Source organism: Pleurodeles waltl, chromosome 3_1 (genome assembly GCF_031143425.1).
Source record: "Pleurodeles waltl isolate 20211129_DDA chromosome 3_1, aPleWal1.hap1.20221129, whole genome shotgun sequence".
In the NCBI taxonomy this organism is placed as follows: domain Eukaryota; kingdom Metazoa; phylum Chordata; class Amphibia; order Caudata; family Salamandridae; genus Pleurodeles; species Pleurodeles waltl.
Genome location: NC_090440.1, coordinates 325,621,375 through 325,648,743, shown reverse-complemented (window position 1 = coordinate 325,648,743; position 27,369 = coordinate 325,621,375). Strand labels below are relative to the sequence as shown.

Genomic DNA, 27,369 nt, shown 5'->3' with positions numbered 1-27,369 from the left:
CCAGAGCTTCATTTCTTCCATGATGTGGACACAGGAGACAGCATGCCTGTCAAAAACAAAATATTCAGACAGTCTGACCAAGTTAAGGAAAGCATCAAAGTGGAAGTCCACAAGATGCTGGAGTTGGGAGTGATTGAGCACTCTGGCAGTCCCTTGGCTAGCCCAGTGGTCTTGGTCCCCAAACCTCACACCAAAGATGGCAAGAGAGTGATGAGGTTCTTTGTGGACTACAGAGGGCTTAATTCTGTCACCAAGACAGATGCTCACCCCATTCTAATGGCAGAAAAGCTAATTGACAGATAGGGTGCTGCCAAATACCTGAGTACCTTTGACTTGACAGCAGGGTACTGGCAAATAAGAATGGCACCAGGAGCGAAAGAGAAAACAGCATTCTCTACACCTGATGGGCACTACCAGTTTACTGTGATGCCCTTTGGGTTAAAGAATGCCCATGCCACCTTCCAAGGGTTGGTGAATCAAGCCCTTGCTGGCTTGGATTCCTTTAGTGCAGCTTATCTTGATGATATTGCTGTCTTTAGCTCCAACTGGAAGGATCACCTGATCCACCTGAAGAGGGTTTTGCAGGCCCTGCAAGCAGCAGGCCTCTCTATCAAGGCATCTAAATGTCAGATTGGGCAGGGTACTGTGGTTTACTTGGGACACCTTGTAGGTGGAGGCCAAGTTCAGCCACTCCAGCCCAAGATCCAGACTCAAGTCAGGGCATTCCTTTGCTTTACTGGTTACTATAGGAGGTTTGTGAAGGATTATGGATCAATAGTGACCCACCTCACAGAACTTACCTCCACGAAAATGCCCAAGAAAGTTAACTGGACCTTGGACTGTCAAAAGGCATTTGACACCCTGAAGCAAGCAATGTGCACAGCACCAGTTTTGAAAGCTCCAGATTAAGCAGTTCATTGTGCAGACAAATGCCACTGAACAGGTGATAGGAGCAGTCCTGTCCCAAACAAATGATGATGGCCTTGACCAGCATGTTGATTTTATTAGCAGGAGGTTACTCCCCAGGGAGCAGCGTTGGAGTGCCATTGAGAGGGAGGCCATTGCTGTGGTCTGGTCCCTGAAGAAGTTGAGACCATACCTTTTTGGTACTCACTTCATAGTTCAAACTGACCACAGACCTCTCAGATGGCTCATGCAAATGAAAGGAGAAAACTCTAAACTGTTGAGGTGGTCTATATCCCTACATGGAATGGACTTTATAGTGGAACACAGACCTGGGACTGCCCATGCCAATGCAGATGGCCTTTCCAGGTTCTTCCACTTAGAAAATGAAGACTCTCTTGGGAATGGTTAGTCTCATCCTCTTTTGTTTTTGGGGGGGAGGGGTTGTGTAAGGAAATGCCTCCTTGGCATGGTTACCCCCTAACTTTTTGCCTTTGCTGATGCTAAGTAATGATTTAAAAGTGTGCTGGGACCCTGCTAACCAGGCCCCAGCACCAGTGTTCTTTCCCTAAACTGTACCTTTGTCTCCACAATTGGCACAACCCTGGCAGTTGGGTAAGTCCCTTGTAACTGGTACCCCTGGTACCAAGGGCCCTGATGCCAGGAAAGGTCTCTAAGGGCTTCAGCATGTCTTAGGCCACCCTGGAGACCCCTCACTCAGCACGTGCACACTGCCTCACAGCTTGTGTGTGCTGGGGGGGGAGAAAATGACTAAATCGACATGGCACTCCCCTCAGAGTGCCATGCCAACCTCACACTGCCTGTGGCATAGGTAAGTCACCCCTCTAGCAGGCCTTACAGCCCTAAGGCAGGGTTCACTATACCACAGGTGAGGGCATATGTGCATGAGCACTATGCCCCTACAGCTTCTAAGCAAAACCTTAGACATTGTACGTGCAGGGTAGCCATAAGAGTATATGGTCTGGGGGTTTGTCAAACACAAACTCCACAGTTCCATAATGGCTACAATGAAAACTGGGAAGTTTGGTATCAAACTTCTTAGCACAATAAATGCACACTGATGCCAGTGTGCAATTTATTTTTAACATACACCCAGAGGGCATCTTAGAGATGCCCCCTGAATACCTACCCGACTTCTAGTGTAGGCTGACCATTTTCTGCCACCCTGCCACACACCAGACATGTTGCTGGCCACATCGGGAGAGTGCCTTTGTCACTCTGTGGCCAGGAACAAAGCCTGTACTTGGGTGGAGGTGCTTCTCACCTCCCCCTGCAGGAAGTGTAACACCTGGTGGTGAGCCTCAAAGGCTCACCCCTTTTCCAACAGCACCGCAAGGCAGCCCAGCTAGTGGAGATGCCCGCCCCTCTGACCACTGCTTTGGCCTCAGCCCTACCGGCCTGTCTCCATCTTAAAAAACCTGCAACCAGCGACCTCTAAACCCTCAGAGGACTGCCCTGGACTAAAGGACCAAGAAACCCCCATGAACAGCGGCCCTGTTCAAAACCAGCTACTTCTTTGCAACAAAGAAGCAACTTCCAAAGACTGCACGTTTCCCGCCCGAAGCGTGAGACTTCTCACTCTGCACCCGACGCCCCCGGCTCGAGATTCAGAGAACTAACACCTCAGGGAGGACTCCCCGGCGACTGCGAGCCCGTGAGTAACCAGAGACGACCCCCCTGAGCCCTCACAGCGAATCCTGCAGAGAGAATCCAGAGGCTCCCCCTGACCTCGACTGTCTGTAACAAGGGACCCGATGCCCGGAACCAACACTGCACCCGCAGCCCCCAGGACCTGAAGGAACCGAACCTCAGCGCAGGAGTGACCACCAGGCGACCCTCTGCCTTTCCCAGGTGGTGGCTGTCCCGAGAAACCCCCCCTGTGCCTGCCTGCACCGCTAGAGTGACCCTTGGATCCTGCCATTGGTTTCTACCTAAAACCCGACGCCTGTTTTGCACACTGCACCCGGCCGCCCCTGTGTCGCTGAGGGTGTGTATTGTGTGCCTACTTGTGTTCCCCCCCCGGTGCTCTACAAAACCCCCCTGGTCTGCCCCCAGGGATGCGGTTACTTAACTGCTGGCAGACTGGAACCGGAGCAACCCTGTTCTCTATAGGCGCCTATACCTCTTTGACCTCTGCACATGACTGGCCCTGAGCTGCTGGTGTGGTAACTTTGGGGTTGCCTTGAATTCCCAACGGTGGGCTGCCTATGCCCCAGGACTGGGATTTGTCAGAGTTTTACTTACCTACTAATCTAATCTTTACTTACCTCCCCCAGGAACTGTTGATTTTTGCACTGTGTCCACTTTGAAAATAGCGTATTGCCATTTTTACAAAGACGGTATATGATATTGCTTTTATTCAAAGTTCCTAAAGTATCTAAGTGAAGTACCTTACATTTAAAGTGTTTAATGTAAATCTTGAACCTGTGATTCTTAAAAATAAACTAAGAAAAGCTATTTTTCAATATAAAAACCTATTGGCCTGGAGTAAGTCTTTGAGTGTGTGTTCTCATTTATTGCCTGTGTGTGTACAATAAATGCTTAACACTACCCTCTGATAAGCCTACTGCTTGACCACACTACCACAAAATAGAGCGTTTGAATTATCTACTTTTGCCACTATCTTACCTCTAAGGGGAACCCTTGGACTCTGTGCACACTATTTCTTACTTTAAAATAGTATATACAGAGCCAACTTCCTACAGAGCTTTTCCTCAGTAAGGTCAAAACATGTTAGCCAGATATCAGTGCAAATCTCTGAGTAGAATCTGTATTTCAGAACCTAATATAACATTTGAAACATAAAATGAAAAACTAAGATTGAAAGATATGTTTGAAGCATGTGTGGCTGTAGATACACATGCTGTGCAAAACACTGCCATCTAGTATTTGCCACGGATATGTGCAAATTATTTTTCTTTGAAGAAGTCTCAAGTCATGAGTTTCTGTGACCCTCCTTTTGGCAATAATGTGATGGTCATCAACTCCATTGTTAGATTGTTTTCTTTCTACAGTCAGGTTTGGACGAGTGCTCCAGTGTTCCGGGTCAACACAGTTGCAGTGCAGTACATGGTTCCCTCCCTCCATCGGTATTTGTAGGAAGTTGGCTCTGTATGTACTATTTCAAAGTAAGAAATAGCATGCACAGAGTCCAAGGGTTCCCCTTAGAGGTAAGATAGTGTCAAAAAGAGATAATTCTAATGCTCTATTTTGTGGTAGTGTGGTCGAGCAGTAGGCTTATCAGAGGGTAGTGTTAAGCATTTGTTGTATACACACAGGCAATAAATGAGGAACGCACACTCAGACAATTCCAGGCCAATAGGTTTTTGTATAGACAAATATATTTTCTTAGTTTATTTTATGAACCACAGGTTCAAGATTTACAATCAATACTTTAAATGAAAGGTACTTCACTCAGGTATCATAGGAACTTTGAATCAGCAAAATAGCATGTACAGTTTTGGCAAAAATGGCAATAAGCTATTTTAAAACTAGACACAGTGCAAATTTCAACAGTTCCTGGGGGAGGTAAGTATTGGTTAATTTTGCAGGTAAGTAAACCACCTACAGGGTTCAAAGTTGGGTCCAAGGTAGCCCACCGTTGGGGGTTCAAGGCAACCCCAAAGTTACCACACCAGCAGCTCAGGGCCGGTCAGGTGCAGAGGTAAAAAATGGTGCCCAAAACGCGTAGGCTTCAATGGAGAAGGGGGCCCCCCGGTTCCAGTCTGCCAGCAGGTAAGTACCCGTGTCTTCGGAGGGCAGACCAGGGGGTTTTGTAGGGCACCGGGGGGGGGGGGGACACAAGTCAGCACAAAAAGTACACCCTCAGCGGCACGGGGCCAGCCGGGTGCAGAGTGCAAACAGGCATCGGGTTTGCAATAGGTTTCAATGGGAGACCCAGGGGTCTCTTCAGCGAAGCAGGCAGGCAAAGGGGGGCTCCTCGGGGTAGCCACCACCTGGGCAAGGGAGAGGGCCACCTGGGGGTCGCTCCTGCACTGGAGGTCGGATCCTTCATGTCCTGGGGGCTGCGGGTGCAGTGTCTTTACCAGGCGTCGGGTTCTTAGAAGCAGGCAGTCGCAGTCAGGGGGAGCCTCCGGATTCCCTCTGCAGGCGTCGCTGGGGGGCCTCAGGGGGGTCAACTCTGGCTACTCACAGGGTCGCAGTCACCGGGGAGTCCTCCCTGTAGTGTTGTTTCTCCTCAGGTCGAGCCGGGGGCGTCGGGTGCAGAGTGGAAAGTCCCACGCTTCCGGCGGGAAACGTGGAGTCCTTTTAAAGTAGTTTCTTTGTTGCAAGTTTTGGTTTCTTTGGAGGAGGGCCGCTGTCCTCTGGAGTTCTTCGTCCTTTTAGATGCAGGGTAGTCCTCTGAGGATTCGGAGGTCGCTGGACCCTGAGGGACGCGTCGCTGTTGCAGTTTTTCTTGAAGTGGGGAGACAGGCCGGTAGGGCTGGGGCCAAAGCAGTTGGTGTCTCCGTCTTCTCTGCAGGGCTTCAGGTCAGCAATCCTTCATCTTCAGGTTGCAGGAATCTGTTTTCCTATTTTTTGGGGGCCCTTAAATACTCAATTTAGGGGGGTGTTTAGGTCTGGGGGGGTTAGTAGCCAATGGTTACTAGCCCTGAGAGTGGCTACACCCTCTTTGTGCCTCCTCCCTGAGGGGAGGGGGGGCACATCCCTAATCCTATTGGGGGAATCTCCATCTGCAAGATGGAGGATTTCTAAAAGTCAGAGTCAGCTCAGGACACCTTAGGGGTTGTCCTGACTGCCCAGTAACTCCTCCTTGTTTTTCTCATTATCTCCTCCGGCCTTGCCGCCAAAAGTGGGGCAGTTGCCGGAGGGGGCGGGCATCTCCACTAGCTGGAATGACCTGTGGAGCTGTAACAAAGGGGGTGAGCCTTTGAGGATCACCCTCTTTGAGAAAAACAAGGAGTCACCCCCCCCAGTCAGGACAGCCCCTAAGGTGTCCTGAGCTGAGGTGACTCTTACTTTTAGAAATCCTCCATCTTGTAGAAGGAGGATTCCCCCAATAGGATTAGGGATGTGCACCCCTCCCCACAGGGAGGAGGCACAAATAGGGTGTAGCCACCCTCAAGGACAGTAGCCATTGGCTACTGCACTCCCAGACCTAAACACACCCCTAAATTCAGTATTTAGGGGCTCCCAGAAACGAGGAAGATAGATTCCTGCAACCTAAAGAAGAAGAAGGACTGCTGACCCAAAGCCCTGTAGTGAAGACGGAGACGACAACTGATTTGGCCCCAGCTCCACCGGCCTGTCTCCCTACTTCGAAGAAAACTGCAACAGCGACGCATCCAACAGGGTCCAGCGACCTCTGAAGCCTCAGAGGACTACCCTGCATCTAAAGGACCAAGAAACTCCAGAGAGCAGCAACCCTGTTCAAGAAACTGCAACTCTTTGCAACAAAGAAGCAACTTTTAAAGACCACACGTTTCCCGCCGGAAGTGTGAGACTTTCCAATCTGCACCCGACGCACCCAGCTCGACCTGCGGAAAACTAACACTACCGGGAGGACTCCCCGGTGACTGCGAGCCTGTGAGTCGCCAGAGTTGACCCCCCTGATCCCCCACAGCGACATCTGCAGAGGAAATCCAGAGGCTCCCCTTGACTGCGACTGCCTGCTTCAAGGAACCCGACGCCTGGAAACCACACTGCACCTGCAGCCCCCAAGACCTGAAGGAACCGAACTCCAGTGCGGAAGCGACCCCCAGGCGACCCTCTGCCTAGCCCAGGTGGTGGCTACCCCGAGGAGCCTCCCCCCCTCCATGTGCCTGCCTGCATCGTTGAAGAGACCCCCGGGTCTCCCCATTGATTCCTATTAGAAACCCGACGCCTGTTTGCACTCTGCAGCCGACCGCCCCTGTGCAGCTGTGGGTGTACTTTCTGTGCGTGCTTGTGTCCCCCCCCCGGTGCCCTCCAAAGCCCCCCTGGTCTGACCTCCGAAGACGCGGGTACTTACCTGCTGGCAGACTGGAACCAGGGCACCCCTATTTCCATTGAAGCCTATGTGTTTTGGGCACCACTTTGACCTCTGCACCTGACCGGCCCTGAGCTGCTGGTGTGGTAACTTTGGGGTTGCCTTGAACCCCCAACGGTGGGCTACCTTGGACCCAACTTTGAACCATGTAAGTGTTTTACTTACCTGTGAACTTAACATGTATTTACCACCCCCAGGAACTGTTGATTTTTGCAGTGTCTCCCCTTTTTTAAATAGCTTATTGCCATTTTTGTCGAAACTGTACCTGCTATTGTGATTATTCAAAGTTTCTAGAATACCTGAGTGAAATACCTTTCATTTAAAGTATTGTTTGTAAATCTTGAACCTGTGGTTCTTAAAAAAAACTAAGAATATATATTTTTCTATATAAAAACCTATTGGCCTGGAATTGTCTTTGAGTGTGTGTTCCTCATTTATTGTGTGTGTGTGTACCACAAATGCTTAACACTACCCTCTGATAAGCTTACTGCTTGACCACACTACCACAAAATAGAGCATTCTAATTTTCTCTTTTTGCCACTATCTTACCTCTAAGGGGAACCCTTGGACTCTGTGCACACTATTTCTTACTTTGAAATAGTACATACAGAGCCAACTTCCTACACTTACTTTCTGTCTCAGATTGATGTCTGATTACTTTGCTCAAGCGGGGTCGACTGCAGCCCTTCCTGGGCCTCGCCTGTCGGTGCCTACTCCTGTCTCTCTGTCATGTCACACCACCATGCCTCGGCACTGTTGGAAGAGATGCCATTCAATGTTGTCCTCTCTGCCATGTGAAATATCCTCGGACCATCATGTCTGTAATCTATGATTGTCCCCGGAACACAACCTAACTGCCTGCGATGCTCACAGCTCCTTCTGCTCTCAAAAGATTCTTTGCGACCATCGTGCTGGGTGACTCAAGATGTCCATAGGGGCGGAGACAATACCCCAGATCTCTTCGATCACATGGACGTCGAGTGGGCACGACACTAACAACCGTCCTCTACAGATGAAGAGACTTTCTTTCCTGGAGCAATTTCTGGCTCTGACCTGGAGATTGAGAACCTTCCCCCAGCTCAACAGTCAGTGAGTATGGGACCCCCTCACCCTCAACACCACACTTTTCCCAACAAGCCCTCAGTCAAAGGACACTCGCCACTCTGGAACACCAGAGACAGGGTTTTAGACTGCCTTCGGGCCATGGTCAGCACCGACAAACTGCTTCAGGTGCCCCACCCAGCGCTGCGCCGAAGAAACCTTCAAAACGACCACTTTGGCGCTGGCCACCATGACACCAGCACAGAGCTGACCCTTGACATCAACTGGAACCTTGGTGCAGAACCGAAGGCACACTTGGAGTCTGACTTTGTCGTCAACAAACAAGTACATTATCGGCGAAGTCCAGCACATTCTCCATAAAAATGCAGGCGCATCTTGGCTCAAGGCAGAAACACTGGGGCATCCACCCCTACATGGGCCACATCCTTGCCTGCCCTTCGGGCCCTGCTTCTCCACCTTTGAAACGTCAGCTGTCCTTTGAGGAGTCCTTGGACATTCCAGGTCTAGCAAGACAACGCAATAAAGTGGATAAGGCTACCAGCCCCTTACTCCATGAACCACCTTCACCTCACCCTCTTTTTTACCCTTTGCCCACCCTGGCTGCTTCTCCAGGGGACCCCTTTGACATCACACCACGGGGTCTCCACGCTCTGACATGGGTGGGCACGGGGGTGTGATGACACATTCAACATATTTTTAATGACACTGTCCAGGCTAGGGTTTATAACACCTAAGGTGGACAAAAATATAAAGCCTCCCCTTCTGACCCCATCTATATTTATAGTCAGTTCACACCTGGCTCTCTAGTAGTCACCACTGCCCATAAGCGAGTCATCTCCCAGCCAGCTGAGATTCTCTGTAACCAGATAAAGAAAGCAAATGCCTAGATGCAGCAGGGACACTGGTGGCCACAAAGTCTGCCAACCACTGGTGCATTGCTAATTCTGTCAGCTTTCTTGCAAGATATGATTGTGCCCACTGGGACAAAATGGAGAAGCTCCTACAATACCTCCATGAAGAGCAGAGAAAACGGGGTCAGGAGATAGTTTGTGAGGGCAAGCTGATTTCTAACACCTCTATTCGCTATGCCAGCTCACACTGCTGCCACAAGGGTACATTTTAGCATTCTGCCATGCAGAAAGGTATGTCTCAATATCTCTTGCTTTAAGCTGCAAGTTCAGAAGAACCTGCTAAACATGCCCTTTGATGGTAAACACCTCTTTAGTCCACAAGTGGACCAAGCTTTAGAAAAAATCAAAAAGTATATGGAGACAGCCATAGTGATGAAAGCGTTGCAACACCTGCTCCCCTCAACTCCTTTGGCAGCACACTTTACCATGGAGGCCAAAAGTCCACCTTCCCAGAAACCTTCCCTTCTTATCAGCGTACCCAGGGCCAGCAAGCCTCTCCCAGTGGTTATTTTAGAGTGTCCTATGGGGTCAACAATTGCAGAAGCAATTGTAGCTCCCCAAAAGGAGCTACACCCGCCACCACACCCTGACTTTCTTCTTTTTCCTCCCAACCGCATAATACCTGTCAGGGGGCACCTACAAAGCTTCTTTCCCCATGACAAACCGTTACCTAAGACCAGTGGGTATTGGACCCTATTCATCCTCCTTATTGTCTAAAGTTTACTTTCCACGTATCTCATATTTTTGCTCGCAAACACACACTCTCACCGGAACATCAAAGGCTGCTCACAGAGGAGGTCAAAGCCCTCCTCCTCAATGGGTCTATAGAACCTGTCCACTGCCATCAGCAAGGTACAATAGTGTGCTTATTGTACTTCCTAATACCCGAAAAAGATGGGTACCTCAGGACCCTTAGACTAATACATTCTATCAGAGCATTTTCACATGTTGACCCTTCAGGATGTAATTTCCCTTCTCCAGCAAGACGACTTTATGGTTGCGCTCGACCTAAAGGATGCCTGTTTCCACATACCAATACATCTGGCTCATGGTTGGTATGTCAGATTTGTGGTTTACAGAAGGCATTACCAGTACAAAGTGCTTTTCTTTAGGGGTCACTGCTGCACCTCGGGTGTTCCATAAAGTGCCTTGTGCTGGTGGCTGAACACCGGTGTAGGCAAGGGGGTCTACATTTTCCCAAATCTGGACGATTGGCTTATCAAAAATGGACTTAGACACTGTAGGGGAATATTGCTCATGCAGCTGTGCCCTCAACTATGGTATATTGCACCCTGCCTTAGGGCTGTAAGGCCGGCTAGAGGGGTGACTTACCTATGCCGCAGGCAGAGGGGAGCCATGTCGGCTTAAACTTTTTCTCCCCACCAGCACACATAAGTGTGCATGTGCTGAGTGAGGAATCCCCAGGGTGGCATAATACCTACTGCAGCCCTTGGAGACCTTCCCTGGCCACAGGGCCCTTGGTACCAAGGGTACCCTTTACAAGGGACTTAACCGTATGCCAGGGCTGTGCCAATTGTGGGAACAAAGTTACAGTTTTAGCGAAAGAACACTGGTGCTGGGGCCTGGTTATCAGGGTCCCAGCACACTTTCAATCAAAGTTGGCATCAACACTAGGTGAAAAGTGGGAGGGGGGGTAACCATGCCAACAGAGGCATTTTCCTACAGTACCCACATGGGCCCGCCAGCCGTGACGCTCGTAAACTCTCTCTGGTTCTGCACTAGAGGCTCCCCAATAATCCAGACCTTCTCACGGAGAACCATGGAGAAATCGCACACTCAGATGCCTCATCCTTGCGACCTGGATCTTGATGTCATCAAATCTGGATACCTTAATCTTTGGCCGTAATGTATGAGCATTCTCAAGGAAGCATGCAGACCTATCACCCGTGCCTGATATGCGCCAAGTCGAAGAGGTTTGTCTGCTACTGTCACTGAAAAAGGAAGTGACCCGTTGAAAGAGGCAATACAAGACATAATCTGTTACTTTCTTTACTTACAGGTTTCTTGGTTAGCTTTTTTCTCCATACAATTACATCTAGCTGTCCTGGCTGCCTACCTTCAGAATAGACAATACTTCTCTCACTTTAGGATACCGGTTATAAAAGCTTTCGTGGACGGCCTCAAAAAGGTAATTCCTCCCCTGGTCCCACTGGCACACTGATGAAATTTCAACATTGTACTCACACAACTTATGGGTCCTCAATTTAAGCCCCTACACACCTGCCCTCTTCAGTTCCTCTCGTGCAAGTTAGCATTTCTACTTGTTATCATCTCACTCACACCTGTCCGTGAACTTCAGACATTAACCTTGGAAGAACCTTCCTTACAAGTACATAGGGGTAGGGTTGTCCTCTGCACCAGCCCCAGAGCATCAGTCCAGCAAGCGTTCAGATATAGCAACATCCACAGCCAACACGTGTTTACTGGACATCGGTGCAAATAGTACCTTGCCACATCATTAGATACTTGACATTACTTACTATTTAAAATCCAACAGCATGAGTGATACCCATCTTCTACAAAGTCGTGATCTAGTTACATTGATTTCTACTGCCTTGCTGCTACTGTTATAATTGGAATATAGGAGGATGTTACGTATGTCGTGATACCCTCAACGGTTTCTAGCCTTGAAAAAGTCACAAAATTGATGAAACACATGTTGGCTGCGGATGTTGCTATATCTGAACGCTTGCTGAACTGGTGCTCTGAGGCACCAAAAAAAGGCTCTAACCGTTCAAGTTGTTCATGGACCTTTTTTCAGTTTATTGACCTTCCTGTTCTTCCCCACAAACTGATTCAATTGGAGAACGGGCTCTCCATACTTTGGATGTAAACAGACCCTCATGCACTACATTAATAGAACCAGACCATTTTGAAACACACAATAACTTAATATTGCTTTCTCTGACCCCACAAAGGGAAGGCTTTAAGTCATGCATTGCCAGGTGGGTAGTTAAATGCATCCAGACATGCTAAGCTAATGCCAAGAGGTCTCTGCCCACTCCTCCTAGAGCACACTGTACTTGAAGAAAGGAGTCTCTGTAGCCTTCCTAGGGAACATCTCCACAACTGGTACTTGCAAAGCATCTACATGGTCTAAACCACACATCTTAACAAAACATTACTGTGTGGATGTCCTAGCCCGCCAATCAGCTAATATAGGGCAGACTGTTCTTCATACACTCTTTCAGTCTACTGCAACATCCACAGTATAGCCACCGCTTTTTGGGAGGCCTTCTTTACAATCTATACACAACATGTGTATCTCCAGTCACACATGCTTTGAACAGAAAAGGTTACTTACTCTGTGAGCACCAGTTTGTGGCATATAGTGCTGTAGATTCATGTGTGCCCATACCCCTCCCTGGACACCTGTGGTTGTACAGAATCTATCTCTTACTTTCTCTTTTTACTCTTATGCATAGGCATCCCTTTAAATAACGCTCCGCTTCACGTTCCATCCTCACCTGCTGTGCAGGAAAACAAGCTAACAGTCGAGTCAATGACTGTGCACATTATTGCCTAAAGGAGGAGTCACAGAACCTCATAACTTGAAAGACTTCTTCGAAGAAAAACAACTTGCACGCATCCAGGCCCAATACTAGATGGCAGGAGTATGCACAGTATGTGAATCTACAGCTCTATATTCGACCACCAAATGCTTGCCGGGTAAGTAACATTTTCCTAATTCAATATTTAAAGAAATCTGCTGTATTCACATTTTACAAATAGATGTATAGGTGTACATTTAATAATATTTTAGCTTTATTAATGATAACAAGATATAAATTGATTCAATTTTTTTCTGTTTTTACAGGTGTGAGCTCACTTATAAGCCTCTTAACTTCTGCACAGGATGAAGATCAACCAAAGTTGAGCATAATGCTTTGTGAAGCCGTTGTGGCAGTCTATCTTAGCTTGTTAATACATGCACTCTCAACTGATAATAGCAATGAATTGTTTCGTATAGCAGCTCATCCACTTAGCAGTCGAATGTGGGCTGCTGTTTTTGGGGGCGGAGTAAAGGTTGTTGTGAAGCCCAGAAGAGTAGCAGAAAATGTTCCAGGTAATCAATTATATAAATATGGCATGTTTTCATCGTTCAGTCACAAAAGACATTTGCACCTGGTTTGGCTCTACAGCTGCAGATATGTTATGGGTATTGTGTTTTAAAAACATGTAATGAATACAAGAGAGAACCTAAAAGCCTCCCCCCACCCCTACTCCCCTCCCACTCATTCCCCTCTACCCCCCTCCCCTGCCCCACCCCCAGGCTCCCCCCAAGTTGTTTGCCAGGCTGATGTTCATGCCCTTTCATTCCAGCTTTCCACTAGTAGGTCACCTTCACTGTGAGACAGAACAGCCTTGGCCTCTACATTTATTTCCTATTTTCTGCATGATATACAACCCTGTCATAACACCATGGCCCTCATTCTGACCTTGGCGGGCGGCGGAGGCCGCCCGCCAAAGTCCCGCCGTCAGGTTACCGTTCCGCGGTCGAAAGACCGCGGCGGTAATTCTGACTTTCCCGCTGGGCTGGCGGGCGGTCGCCTTCAGGCCGCCCGCCAGCCCAGCGGGAAAGAGGCTTCCACGATGAAGCCGGCTCGGAATCGAGCCGGCGGAGTGGAAGCTGTGCGACGGGTGCAGTTGCACCCGTCGCGTATTTCACTGTCTGCGCAGCAGACAGTGAAATACATTTAGGGGCCCTCTTACGGGGGCCCCTGCAATGCCCATGCCAGTGGCATGGGCACTGCAGGGGCCCCCAGGGGCCCCGCGACCCCCCCTACCGCCATCCGGATCCCGGCGGTCGGACCGCCGGGATCTGGATGGCGGTAGGGGGGGTCGGAATCCCCTCGGCGGCACCTTGGAGGATTCAATGGGGCGGCGGTACACTGGCGGGAGCCCGCCAGTGTTGCCGGTCCAACCGCGGGTTTACCGCCGCGGTCGGAATCCCCATTGGAGCACCGCCGGCCTGTCGGCGGTGCTCCCGCGGTCCTCCGCCCTGGCGGTCTTTGACCGCCAGGGTCAGAATGACCGCCCATATGTCCAAAATAATTTGTCTGGTGAAGTACAGTGGAAAATATGTAGGACTCAGCACGTAAAGTCTGTTTCTAATATGTTATTGCCCAAAAGTCATAATTTCTCTTCCTGGCATGAATATCCGTAATTCTCAGGAGTGCTGGAGAGAATAAGTTACAATAAAGTTGTTAAAGAACAGCCACAGAAGCAGGTGAATTCCCAGGATTTATTGCTTCAGTAATACCTGCACTGGAACGTCTGGCGAGCAACTGCAACTATCACCAAGAACATTCATTGCAGATAAAGCATCTTCAAACAATATAATTCCAAATGATGGCTATAAAGGATCACACTGCCTGACATACCAGCTCACATTTCTTTCAGATGTTTTATGGTGAATGCAGTGCATATTTAGTTTACCTACACATATTTAGTCTGTTTAGTTTACTCAAACGTATCTGTGATCATGCATTGCATTTATCATAAAGCATTTTGGACAAATGTGTGCTGATATTCTGGGCACTGTGCTCCCCTCCCCTGCTTTGATGGCTCCTCCTTGGAGTTTACTGGGCTGACTAATTGTGTGGATGTACCTGCTGTCTGGGAATGGTACTGAGCCTGAAAAGGCTTTGAGCAGCATAAACTGGCTTGTAACACTCTGATGATGGACAAAAATCCAGAAACACACCCAGTTGAGAAATATGTGTCCAAAAATACCCAGCACTGGCTAGACCAGGAATAGCAAACACTTTGTTACTTGTGCACTATCTTGGCCAGACGAAAATCATTACCCATAATATTAACTTTGAATACTCCTTCCCTCACAAATACCTTCTCCTATATTCCTATTGCATCGATGTAGTCACTTTTGAAACCTTTAACTTTCTTTTAAATACTTTAATAGTCCACAATCTCGAACATCAGCCTGTTTCAATGTTGTGTTAGGAACCTGACCCACCGGTGCATTCACTGCCTTCAATTCTGTGTTACTCACTGGGTGCAAAACACATCTCCACACTTCCTCTGTTATTTTATCAATTTAGGGCCACTAAACATCTACTCTTGCTTGTCTTTTGGTCACACTTCATAACAGATGCCTTTCATATGTGGTCAATTGTCCTTGTCCACAAGCCAAATACTGTTGTCATTCAGCCATTTATTCAAATACCAATGTAATCATCTTCTAGCTTGTCCTTCACTATCACAAAATTCTTTCCCACTCACAAAACATTCAGCAAACTGTTCACCACATACGTCTTTTTGCCCATAACTCCTTAATGTAAACTATAGCATCCATCCATTCTTGTTTCAATATTTCATCACCAACCACGGTCTAATCTAACCATCATGTCATCTACCCCCTTAGAAACATCATTTTGTCATATTTTTTCAGTTCTTTGACACACAATCTGCCACAGCATTTTGCCATCACTGGCTCTCTCCTGGAGCTGGTCCCAAATACACCGGGCCATTGTCAACCGTGTAGCAATTTCCAGACTTCAAGGAGGCTGAGCTTCAGCTTTTTCAGAGACTTTTGACTTTCTCTGGTGCAACCTGGGAACCCACAAAGCTGCAAGGGAGCACTCCGGTTGGGCTTCAGCCAGTGGGCCATTTCTCAGAACCAACTAACCCGGGGCCAGAGCACTTTCTGATAGGGTTCATACCTCCTCCAGTCGCAGGGTCGAGATCAGTCCCTTCTGTGCTGGTACTAATGCTACCAGCAACGGCCCCCCAATTCTGAAGCTGGTATCTGATAGAGACGTCTAGCTGCATGTTCCTTACCTTAGAATTTCCTGGTGTCTGCTTGGAATCCAGAACGTTTTTGCTGAGTGTAGGAAAATGCCACTCTTGGCATGATCACCTCCCACTTTTTGCCTAGTGTTGATGCCAGCTTTGATTGAAGGTGTGCTTGGACCCTGCTAACCAGGCCTCAGCACCTGTGTTCTTTCCCTAAAAATGTACCATTTGTTTCCACAATTGGCACAGCCCTGGCACACAGTTAAGTCCCTTGAAAAAGGTACCCTTGGTACCAAGGGCCCTGTGACCAGGGAAGGTCCCTAAGGGCTGCAGCATGTGTTGTGCCACCCTAAGGGACCCCTAACCTAACACATGCACACTGCTTTGCAGCTTGTGTGTGCTGGTGGGGAGAAAAAGACTAAGTCAGCATGGCACTCCCCTCAGGGTGCCATGCCCACAACCCACTGCATGTGGCAGAGGTAAGTCACCCCTCTAGCAGGCCTTACAGCCCTAAGGCAGGGTGCACTATACCACAGGTGAGGGCATAGGTGCATGAGCACTATGCCCCTACAGTGTCTAAGTCCATTCTTAGACATTGTAGGTGCAGCGTGGCCATATTAAGTATATGGTCTGAGAGTTAGTCAAAACAATCTCCACAGTTCCATAATGGCTGCACTGAATACTGGGAAGTTTGGTATCAAACGTCTCAGCACAATAAACCCCCCCATAGAGCATCTTAGAGATGCCACCTGTATTTTACCCAATCGCCTAGTGTAAGACTGACTGGTCTGTGCCAGCCTGCCACTAGCAGACACATTTCTGACTCCATGGGGTAAGTTCCTTTGTTCCCTCTGAGGCCAGAAACAAAGCCCGCTCTGGTTGGAGGTGCTTCACACCTCCCCTGTAGGAAGCTGGCTATGTATATACTATATCAAAATGAGATATAGTGTACACAAAGTCCAGGGGTTCCCCAAGAGGCTTGACAGAGGCAATAATAGATAATACTAATGCTCTATTTGTAGTAGTGTGGTCGAGCAGGCTTATCAGAGGGTAGTGTTAAGCATTTGTTGTACACACACAAGCAATAAGTGAAAACACACACTCAATGAGAACTCCAAGCCAATAGTTTTTTATAATGAAAATTTCTCTTTTGTTAATTTATTTTTATAACCACAAGATTCATTTAGCAGATAAGTACATCAAATGAAAGGTACTTTGCTTAGTAATACTTAGGACTTTGAATAGAATCAATATTGTACACAGTTTTCTTTAAAATGGCTAAAAAACTATTTTAAAAGTGGACACTGTGCAATTTTCAACAGTTCCTGGGGGAGGTGAGTACAGTACAGTTTTTGAGGTAAGTACCACACTTAAGGGTTTAGTCTCAGGGTCATAGGTAGCCCATCGTTGGGGGTTCAAGTTAACCCCAAACACCCAGCACCAGCAATACAAGGCCAGTCAGGTGCAGAGGTAAAGCAGGAGCCAAAATAACGTGGGCGTCTATGGAGACAGGGGGTACTCCGGTTAGCAGTAAAAACCTGTGGTGTCGGAGGGCAGACCAGGGGGGTTTGGAGGAGTACTGGAGGGGCCCCAAGTAGGCATAAAAACCACACCCTCAGCACCATGGGGCGGCCGGGTGCAGTGTGCCAACAGGGTGTCGGGTTCTCAATAGGACTCTATGGAGGGACCTGGGGTCACTTATGTGCTACAGACAGGGCACAGGGGGGCCTCTCAGGCAAGCCACTGACGGAGCAACGGTGAGGGCGCCTGCTGGTTGTTTGCTGCACCGGTGGTCAGTTTATCCCAGGCCTGGGGGCTGTGGGTGCAGTGCTTCCCCAGGCATTGGATATCTTCGTCCCTGACAGTCGTGGTCAGGGGGGTCCTCGGGATTCCCTCTGAAGGCTTCGTAGTGGGGGTGCAGAGAGGTTATCCCAGGGTGGACATGTCGTCTGAGTTGCATGGGGGTCCTCTCTGGATAGTTGGTGTCGGGTGCAGAGTAGTTGGACTAACGCTTCTGGAATGAGGTGAGAGTCCCTTTAAAGTTGGTTTCTTGGTCTTTTCTTTGGGCAGGTCCGCTGTCCACTGGAGTTTCTTGGTCCTCGGTGATGCAGGCAGTCCCCTGGAGGCTTTTCAGGGGGTCGCTGGTCCTGCAGAATGCGTTGCTCCTTTTCTTGCAGCTTTTCGAAGCAGGAGACGGGCTGGTAGGACTGGGGCCGAGTCAGTTGGTGCCTCCTTCTCTTTTCTGTGGGGTTTTCAGCTCAGCAGTCCTTCTTCTTTCTTGAGGTCATCAGGAAATCTAAAGAGCTGGGTTCAAGGTCTCCCCTAGAGCTGGGTTCAAAGTCTCACCTAAATACAAAATTTAGCGGTTTGTTAGGGTCAGAGGGCAGTAGCCAGTGGCTACTGTCCCTGAGGGTGGCTACACCCTCCTTGTGCCCACTTCCTCTGGGAAGGGGGGTACATCCGTATCTCTATTGGTCCTAATCCTCCAAAGCAAGATAGAGGATTTCTCAAGTAAGGGGTCACTTCAGCTCTGGTCACCTTAGGGGTGGACCTGGCTGAGGGGGGACTCCTCCTTGTTTTTCTCATTATCCCCCTGGACTTGCTGCCAAAAGGGGGGGGGCTCGTCCGTGGGCCGGCAACTCCACTAGCTGGAGTGTCCTGGGGCATTGTAACACCAGGCTTGAGCCTTTGAGGTTCACCACCAAGTGTTACAGTTCCTGCAGGTGTACTTATGAAGCACTTCCACCCAGGACAGGCTTTGTTTCTGACCACAGAGTGCACACAGGCACTCACCCCATGTGGTCAGAAACTCCTCTTGAAGTGGAAGGCTGACACAGACTGGTCAGCCTAGCACTAGCAGTTGGGCTAACATACCGGGGGCATCTCTAAGATGTCCTCCATGTGCATTTTTCAATAAATCCCACATTGGCATCAGTGTGGGTTTATTGTGCTGAGATGTTTGATACCAAAACTTCCCAGTATTCAGTGTAGCCATTATGGTGCTGTGAAGTTCGTAATGGCAAACTCCCAGACCACATACTCAGTATGGCTACCCTGCACTTACAATGTCCAAGAATTGACTAAGAAGCTTTAGGGGCATAGAGCTCATGCTGCTACGCCCTCACCTGTATTACAGTGAACCCTGCCTTAGGGCTCTAATGCCTGCTAGAGGGGTGACTTAACTATGCAACAGGCAGTGGTTTGTCGGCATGGCACTCTGAGGGGAGTGACATGTCGACTTGCTCTTTTCTCCCCACTAACATACGCAAGCTGCCAAGCAGTGTGCATGTGCTGACTGCAGGGTCCCTGGGGGTGGCATAATACATGCTGCAGCCCTTAGGGACCTTCCCCGGCCACAGGGCCGTTGGTACCTGGGGTACCTTTTACAAACGACTTAACTGTGTGCCAGGGCTGTGTCAATTGTGGAAATAGAGGTACAATTTTTATAGAATGAACACTGGTGCTGGGACCTGGTTAGCAGGGTCCCAGCACACTTCCTATCAAAGCTGGCATCAACACTAAGCAAAAGGTTGGGGGTGACCATGCCAATAGTGGCATGTTCCTATATGCCCCCTGCTGGAACTGTAACACCTGCCTAGGGCACTCCAGCTAGTGGAGATGTCTGCCCCCCACCTCCCCTGGACAAAGTCCCCCACTATGGGCGGCTAGTTCAGCAAGAAACAAGAAGGATGACCCCTTCAGCTGGGACCACCCCTAAGGTGTCCAGAGCTGAAGTGACCCCTCCCTGCAGTATCCACCATCTTGGTTTGGAGGACAGGTACCAGTAGGAATAGGGATGTGCCCCCCTCCCCAAAGGGAGGGGACACAAGGCGAGTGTAGCCACCCTTAGGGACAGTAGCCATTGCTACTGCCCCCTGACCCTAACACACCCCTAAATCTTGGATTTAAGGGCCTCCCTGAATCCAGCTCACCAGGTTCCTGGTGACCTACAAGAAGAAGGACTGCTAATCTGAAAACACCAGCAGATAAGAAGGAACACAACAACTGCTTTGGCCCCAGCCGTACCGGCCTGTCTCCTGCATCAAAGAACTTGCAAAAAGAACAGCGACGCGTCCAGTGTGCCCAGCAACCTCTGACAACTCCAGAGGAGTGCCCTGTACCCAAAAGGACCGAGAACTCCTGAGGACAGCTTCTTTGTCCAAAAGAAACCTACAACTATGGACTCCCATCTCACTCCAGATGCATGATCCCTGACCCCTGTGCTCCCGAACGCCCACAGCCTGTGTCCAGGCGGTCCACCCAGCAAGAAAGGGTCCCCAGGCGATTGGGAGCAAGAGCCTATCCTGGGTGACCCCTCCAATCTCCACTCCGACACCTGCAGAGGGAATCCAGAGGACCTCCCGCCTGACCGTGTGCTCCAGACGAAGATATCCGATGCCTAAAGGACACACTGCACCCACAGCCCCCAAGCCTTGGAGAACCTGACCCCCGGTGCAGCATTGACCGTCAGGCAGCCCTCTTCCCGAGGTTTGCCCGAAAAGCCCCCTGGAACTTGTTGTCAGCCTCAGAGTGACCCCCGGGTTTCCCTCATAGAGTTGCATTGAAAACCCGACGCCCTGTTTGCAACCTGCACATGGCCGCCCAATGCCGCTGAGGGTGTGTGTTTGGTGCCTACTTGGGGTCCCTCCAGTGCTCTCTTGAACCCCCCTGGTCTGCCCTACGAGTCGCAGGTGCTTACCTGCTGGCTGACCGGATTCCTAGTAACCCCTGTCTCCATATGAGCCCATGTTAATTTAGTGCCTCTTTGACCTCTGCACCCGACCCGCCCTGTGTTGCTGGTGGTGGGTGTTTGGGGTTAACTTGAACCCCCAACAACGTATTACCTAAAACGCGGAGATAGTAACTGTAAGTTGAATACTTACCTGTAAAACTGTACTATCTTTTTTTCCCCCAGGAACTGTTGAAAATTGCAGTGTCCACTTTTAAAATAGCTTTTTGCCATTTTAAAGAAATCTGTATACATTGTTGATTCCATTCAAAGTCCTGATTTTATATATATATATATATATATATATATATATATATATATATATATATATATATATATATATAAACACATGTGCAAAGTACCTTTCATTTTATGTAATTACTTGCAAACTGAATTTTGAGGTTCTAGAAATAGACAAAAGATATTTTTCTACGTAAAATCCTGTTGGTCTGGAGTTAAGTCATTGAGTGTGTGTTTCTTCTATTGCTTGTGTGTGTGTACAACAAATGTTTAACTCTACCCTCTGATAAGCCTAACTGCTCAACCACACTACCACAAATAGAGCATTAGTATTGTCTATTTTTGCCTCTGTCAAGCCTCTGGGGAACCCCTGAACTCTGTGCACGCTGTATCTCACTTGGATATAGTATATACAGAGCCAGCTTCCTACACACACATACTTTGATCATGATGTATCGTGTGCCTGGATAATCCCCTTATTTTTCCATAACAAAAGCAAAATAATGATTGGAACAATCCCTAATATTTCGTCCAAAATGTTCACTTGCTTCTAACAAAAGCAGTCTGCCTTTACTTTTCTTTCCTAGATGTCGTGTTGAGAGCATTGTTAGTATATATTGTACATAGTATAAGCTTTGTTCTCTTATATAGCCAGTTCGTAGGGGTTAGGAATACCAGACAGTTTTGTTAGTTAAGTCTGCCCAGTGTAGTTATTGAACTTGTTGATCCTTCACTTATTTACTTTTGTTCTTCTTATTTTGCTAGTAATGCAGCTTAACTAATTTTTAGATTTCAATCCAAAAGACATGTTATTGTTACTATTGATCTTTTAACTGACACATTCTTTTAATTGGTAGAATAGTGCAAAGAGAAGTACAAATACTGTGAATTTTCTAATGGTCAGTATTGTGCTATGTACGTGATCAAGCCGTCCTGTTGTGTTTTGTTTTTCGTTTGTAGGAAAATGTGGACTAAGTAGATTGCTTTTCGTTCACTTAATTAGATTAGATACAAAGTTAGAAGCTTCCTAAAATCTATTTGCTTGCAGGATCCTCTGTGACCAAGCTTGGGCAGATTTGGCAGCTCTGATTTAATCTGCACCCCCTACTGCTTCTCTATTCAGGATATGGTGATATAACTATCTAATATAGGTTGACCCATCTATCTACATCAAAGATGCTTTAAGGGCATGGGTACCACCTTTTAAACAAAGTTTCGTCCATCATTCATATCTGACTGCTCTGCTGGAACCTTGCTCTGTGTAAAATTAATGGGTCTTTACGGCTGTGTTAACCCTAGAATGTATAAGAAATTTGCATGGACCTAGTAATATCCATCCTGCACTAGGTGGCACATACAGTCACCACCACTTAACCCAGGCTGGTGGCTAAACTCACACAAAGAATCGAACATTAACAAGAACTTTATTCTAACTCAGTGTGGGGTCTACTGACTCTAAAACAGAAGCCTGAACAGTGGAATCTGATGGTTACTTCTAACCACAGATTCCTCATCTTCAGAATATCCCCAGGTATCAGCTAGTATTTGTAAATTTTCCCTGCAGTGCACCTGTGTGTTGCTAGGTGGAGATGCATGTAAGCAGCACCCCTGCTGGCAACGTCCTTGGTTTTCTTTCAGCACTTTCAAACGCAGACCTGGAGCTCTGCTCCACTTCTGATGGATACTTCTAACTGCCTGTCATCACGCCATGTCAGTGACGGACCCCCATCAGGTGTGTCTCTGGTGCCTCGACAAGGACCACAACTCGAAGTTGTGCTCTGACTGCAGGGCCTTGGCCTGAAAGCTTTGGGGTAGCAGTCCCTAAAGCTCATGGTGGCCCATCAGTCGACTTAGGTTGGTGCGACCCCTCTGAGGTCATGGCCCTGCTCAAGGAGGAGGTCGTGGGATCACTCCAGGAGCCCCAAGTTCTCTTTGTCCCTCTCAAGGTCCTTGGGCACTCGGGGAAGAGACACAAGAAGAAGTCCAACTTGACTTTGAGTTTGCAATGCCCGTCGGATGACGAGGCATCTCCGGAACATTGACGTTCCGAGCACGGTTCCACTGAGCCGTTGCCAAGGCCGACTTCAACAGCAAGGGTTTGTCCTTTCTACCCGTAGTTTTTGGGAACACTTGGTCCATTCTTCCAGGATCCAGGTTTCCCTGTCCTCTTTGCTTCTTGGCCTGAGGCCTGTTAAGAGCAAAGATGTCCCCTGGAATGCCCAGCATGGCTGCATGGACCTCCAACTCCACTTCAGTCCAAGTTAAAGTTTCAAAATCATTGCCCAATAGACACTCTACAGATAAGTCAGTGGATACCACAAACTTTTTAAGACAGGTATCCATTGTCTCCCCCCCCCCTCTCAAGTTGAGATTCATAACAGTCATGGGGTGGCTTAGAGTGTTATTATAGGGGATTCGTAACTTGGTACTGATGACCAAGTAGGTGTTGCTCAGGGACAACCAGTTTCTCCATCACTATTAGTGACACTGGCACCTGTGTCCCTTTAGGCCTCAACCTGAACACCATTTATTAGGGATAGTTGCTTGTACTTATCCATATTAAGGGGACAAGCAACTAAGGTGGCAATGTCAATGCCACCATCAGAGACTAAAACTGCCTCAGTGGTCTCCCTAACTAGACCAACCCCCACTACATTACCAAAAGTGAGCCCAGCTACACCCTTTGTTTGGCTATATGTAAAGTTTTCCCACCACCACTGCTATTACTAGGGGCACTGGTGGAAGCAGTGGGTGTTGTGGTAGTGGGCGGTTTGGTGTTCCTTTTGGGACAAGTGGGGTCACTTGCCCAATGGCCTTTGTGTTTACAGAGGTAACACTGTGGCTTTTTGTGATGGTTAGAAGAGGATTTGGCCCACCACCCCCAGAGGATTTTTGTGGGCCTGATTTTTGTTCCCACCCTTGTCATGTAACTTACCATTCTTCTTCTTGCTGTCTTTGTCACCCCCTGTATGAGCTTTTCTGCTCACCCATGTTCTGACCTATGTGTCTGCCTTCTTTCCCAATTCTTGGGGAGAGGTCAGATCTGAGTCCACAAGATAATGGGGTAACAAATCAGACACACAATTGTTAAGAATATGCTCTCACAAGATTAGATTATATAAGCTTTCATAATCAGACACCTTGTTGCCATGCAACCAACCGTCTAAGGCCTTCACTGAACAGTCCACAAAGTCTAGCCAATCTTGTGAAGACTCCTTTCTGGTTTCTCTGAACTTAATCCTATATTGTTCAGTGGGTAAGCCAAATCCATCAAAGAGTGCAGTCTTCAGAACACTGTAATTGTCTTAATCATCTTCTTTGACAGTAAGGAACACATCTCTCCCCTTGCCAGAGAAGGACAACCACAGAATAGCAGCCCACTGTTCTTGAGGGACCCTCTGAACTTTACAGGCCCTCTCAGGTGCAGCAAACCATTTGTAAATGTCACCCCCCTCCTTGTAAATGGGGACAATCTTATTCAGGTTTCTAGAATCAAATGTATGCTCTTTAACATTGGAACTTCTAAAACTGTTGTTGCTTCTACCACCACGGGGAACTAACCATAACCCATGTCTTTCCCTTTCCACAGCTAGTGATTCCCTATCTAAAGCCAACTGTTGTTGCTGTAGCCCCAGTCTGGCCTCCTCCAACCTCAGCTTTCTAAGTTCCCTATCTAGGGACTGGTCCTCGGGGTTGGATGTGTGGGACACTTCTGACTCAGAGGTGACATGGGAGTGAGCAGAGGTTGATTGTTCCCTAACTTGTTTAACCCTAGTGACTTGGCCTCAAGGGGTGAAGGGTGCCCTACTTGTGTGTGACACCTTCCCACTACCAGCTACACTAGGTGGTTTGCTTAGAGAAATATCTGTGGAAGGACCCTCCCCTGCATCTTCAGGACCCTCTCCTGAATCTACCTGGTCAGAGTCTCCCTCTACCTCCCCATTCTGATTGTACATGACGTTCTGGATGTTCTTGGTCATCTTGTAACAGGAGATTCAAGCGGAAATCCTTATTGGGGTTCTTCCCAATCCCTAAGCTTCTTTCTAAGCAGAGACCCCTCAGACTTTTGAAATTAAGATTTTCATAAGTGGTCTTGACAACCCTGTGGGTAGCCTCAATAGAAGACATAGTGATAGACAAAGTTAGGGAGAAGAGTAAGAAGTAACCAAACTATTTCCCCTAACATTTTAGAGGCAAAGAAAAAAAATCAGAACTTTGTAAAACTTTTAAAAAGTTTTGAAAAACTTTTTGGCGGTGAAAAGGTGACTGCTAGGTATAATTGTATATTTGTATATAGCTCTAAGTATTGTGACAAAGTGATAAGTCAATTGCAAGTACTTATCCCACCTCTGCACCACCAATGTAGGAGGCTGGTCTGGTTTGTATTGGGTACCTAAGGTACTTACACATTATACCAAGTCCAATTATCCCTTATTAGTGAAATGTAGGCAGTGTCTAGCAGCTTAGGCTGTCTAGGGGTAGCTGTAGCAGAGCAGCCAAGGCTGAACTAGGAGACATGCAAAGCTCTTGCAATACCACTATAGTCACATAGTACTTATGCACAATAGAAGACAATACTCAATGTTACCAAAAATAAAGTTACTTTATTTTAGTGACACAAGACCAAAAATATATTAGGGCCAATACTCCTACTGGAGGTAAGTATTATACACAATGTACACACTAGTAACCAAAATCAGGTAAGTAAATAGTCATAGAATAGTGTAAACTGTGAAAAACACAATAGATTGCAATGAGCATAGGGGGCAACACAAACCATATACTAAAATAGTGGTAGGTAAAAGTCGGATTCCCCCCTAGGCAACTGTAGTGTGTAGAGGGGCGCTGGGAGTGTAAGAAAACAACAAAGGTAATTAAAATAGCCCACCCCAAAATCCAGGAAAATAGGAATAAAGTACAGCAAGATTCCTTAGAACACACTAAAAGTTGTGGTGAAGGATTAAGCAAGAACCAAGCAAGACTACAAGAAACCAACAATGGATTCCTGGACCTGAAGACTGTGAAGAGAAGAGACCAAGTCCAGAAGTCGATGAAGAGTCCAGGAAGAACAGAAGCCCCTGCCAACCTGGAAGAAGGTGCAAAAGTGGATTCTCCAGTTGGATGAAAAGTACAGAAATACACCAAAGAAGATAGCTGTGGGTTCCTGCTTGGTGCAGGAGATGTCCCACCCCAAGTCGTGGAATGCAGTCTGTTTGCGTCACTGCATTCTGCCAACAATCCTTGGTTCATTCTAGGACGCGTTTTGCATCAAAGAGGAGAGACCTGGGGGTCTCGACTCGGACTGAGGAGGCAGAGGGTGCTCTCAGCACTTCAGAGAGCCCTCAGAAGACCAGGCAGCACCCACGGGAGTCCCAGGACCCAGGGACAAAAGAGCCTCAAAGTGCTGTTGTTGCAGCACTACACAAAGGGATCCCTCACCGCCGGAAAACAACTCAGGGGGCTGAGTGTCACAGGATAGAGTGCTAGGGACCTGGGCTAAGCTGTGCACGAAGAACTTTTGGAAGGAAGAATTGCACGAAAGCCCAAGGAGCTGCAGAAGACACGATGCACAGGGGTACTATCTGGCACAGGGATTCAAGCCCTTACCTCCACCAAATTTCGATAGCTGGACCTTTGGACAGTCAGGATCACTTCGGTCTACCACCTGTTTTCCAGGGATCGTGCTCGTCGAAAGGAGAGGAGTCCCAGAGTACCAGTCGTCATTGCAGAGAGGTGCCTCCTGAAGCAGGGAAGTGACTGTCACTCCACAGGAGATTTCTTCAGTTCTTCTGGTGCAGGGTGACGACAGGCAGTCCTCAGAACGTGCACAACCTGGAAAATGTTGCAGTTGCTAGCTGGAACTGAAGTTGCAGGGCACAGTAGCCTTCCTGGATACTTTGTTGCAGTTACAGCTGTGCCTGGAGCAGGCTGCAGTTGATCCGATGGTCAGAAGCTGAAGCAGAGGATGCAGAGGAGTCCTGGTGGAGCCTTGCAAACCGAATCTGTGGAAACGCCCAGAAGAGAGACCCTAAATAGCCCTGAGCAGGGGATCGGTATGCACCTATCAGAAGGGGTCTCTGACGTCTCCTGCTGGCACTGGCTACTCAGATGTTCCCAGAGGGTCCCCACACCTTGGAATCCAAAATAGCTAACGCCAGGGACACTCTGGAGGAGTTCTGGGCTCCACCCCTGGGGGTGGTGATGGACAAGGGAATGGTCACTCCCCTTTCCTTTGTCCAGTTTCGTGCCAGAGCAGGGACTGGGAGGTCCTTGAACAGGTGTAGACTGGATTATGCAAGGAGGGCACAGTTTGTGCCCTTCAAAGCATTTCCAGAGGCTCTGGGAGGATACCCCTCCCATGCCTGTAACACCTATGTCCAATAAGAGAGAGTGTAGCATCCCTCTCCTAAAGGAAATGCATTGTTTGCCTTCCTGAGATTGAGCTGCTCAATCCCCAGGAGGGCAGAAACCTGCCTGAGAGGTGGCAGCAGCTGGGGCTCCAGTGGAACCCTCAGGGAGCTGGTTTGGCAGTACTGGGGGTCCATAGTGGAGCACCCAGGGTGCATGGAATTGGCCTCCTAATACCAGATTTGGATTGGGGGTTCAATTTCACAAACTCATACACCTCACATGGCCATATTCAGATGTATTGACATGTATGTAGGGCACGTTTATAATGGTGTTGTCGCACTCACAAGGACTGGGAAATTGGTCCTGGACCACGTGGAGACACCTTT

General features: G+C 48.3%; 1 protein-coding gene across 2 annotated transcripts in view; it reads left to right on the top strand.

Annotated features, from left to right (window-relative positions):
• The window catches only part of DMXL2 (Dmx like 2), a 1,615,381-nt gene that overhangs the window by 958,370 nt on the left and 629,642 nt on the right, over positions 1-27,369 (top strand). For both annotated transcript variants that reach the window (XM_069222485.1, XM_069222484.1), the window contains exon 28: positions 12,725-12,973. In XM_069222485.1, the coding sequence (XP_069078586.1) occupies positions 12,725-12,973 (249 nt within the window). The remainder of the gene's footprint in view (positions 1-12,724; positions 12,974-27,369) is intronic.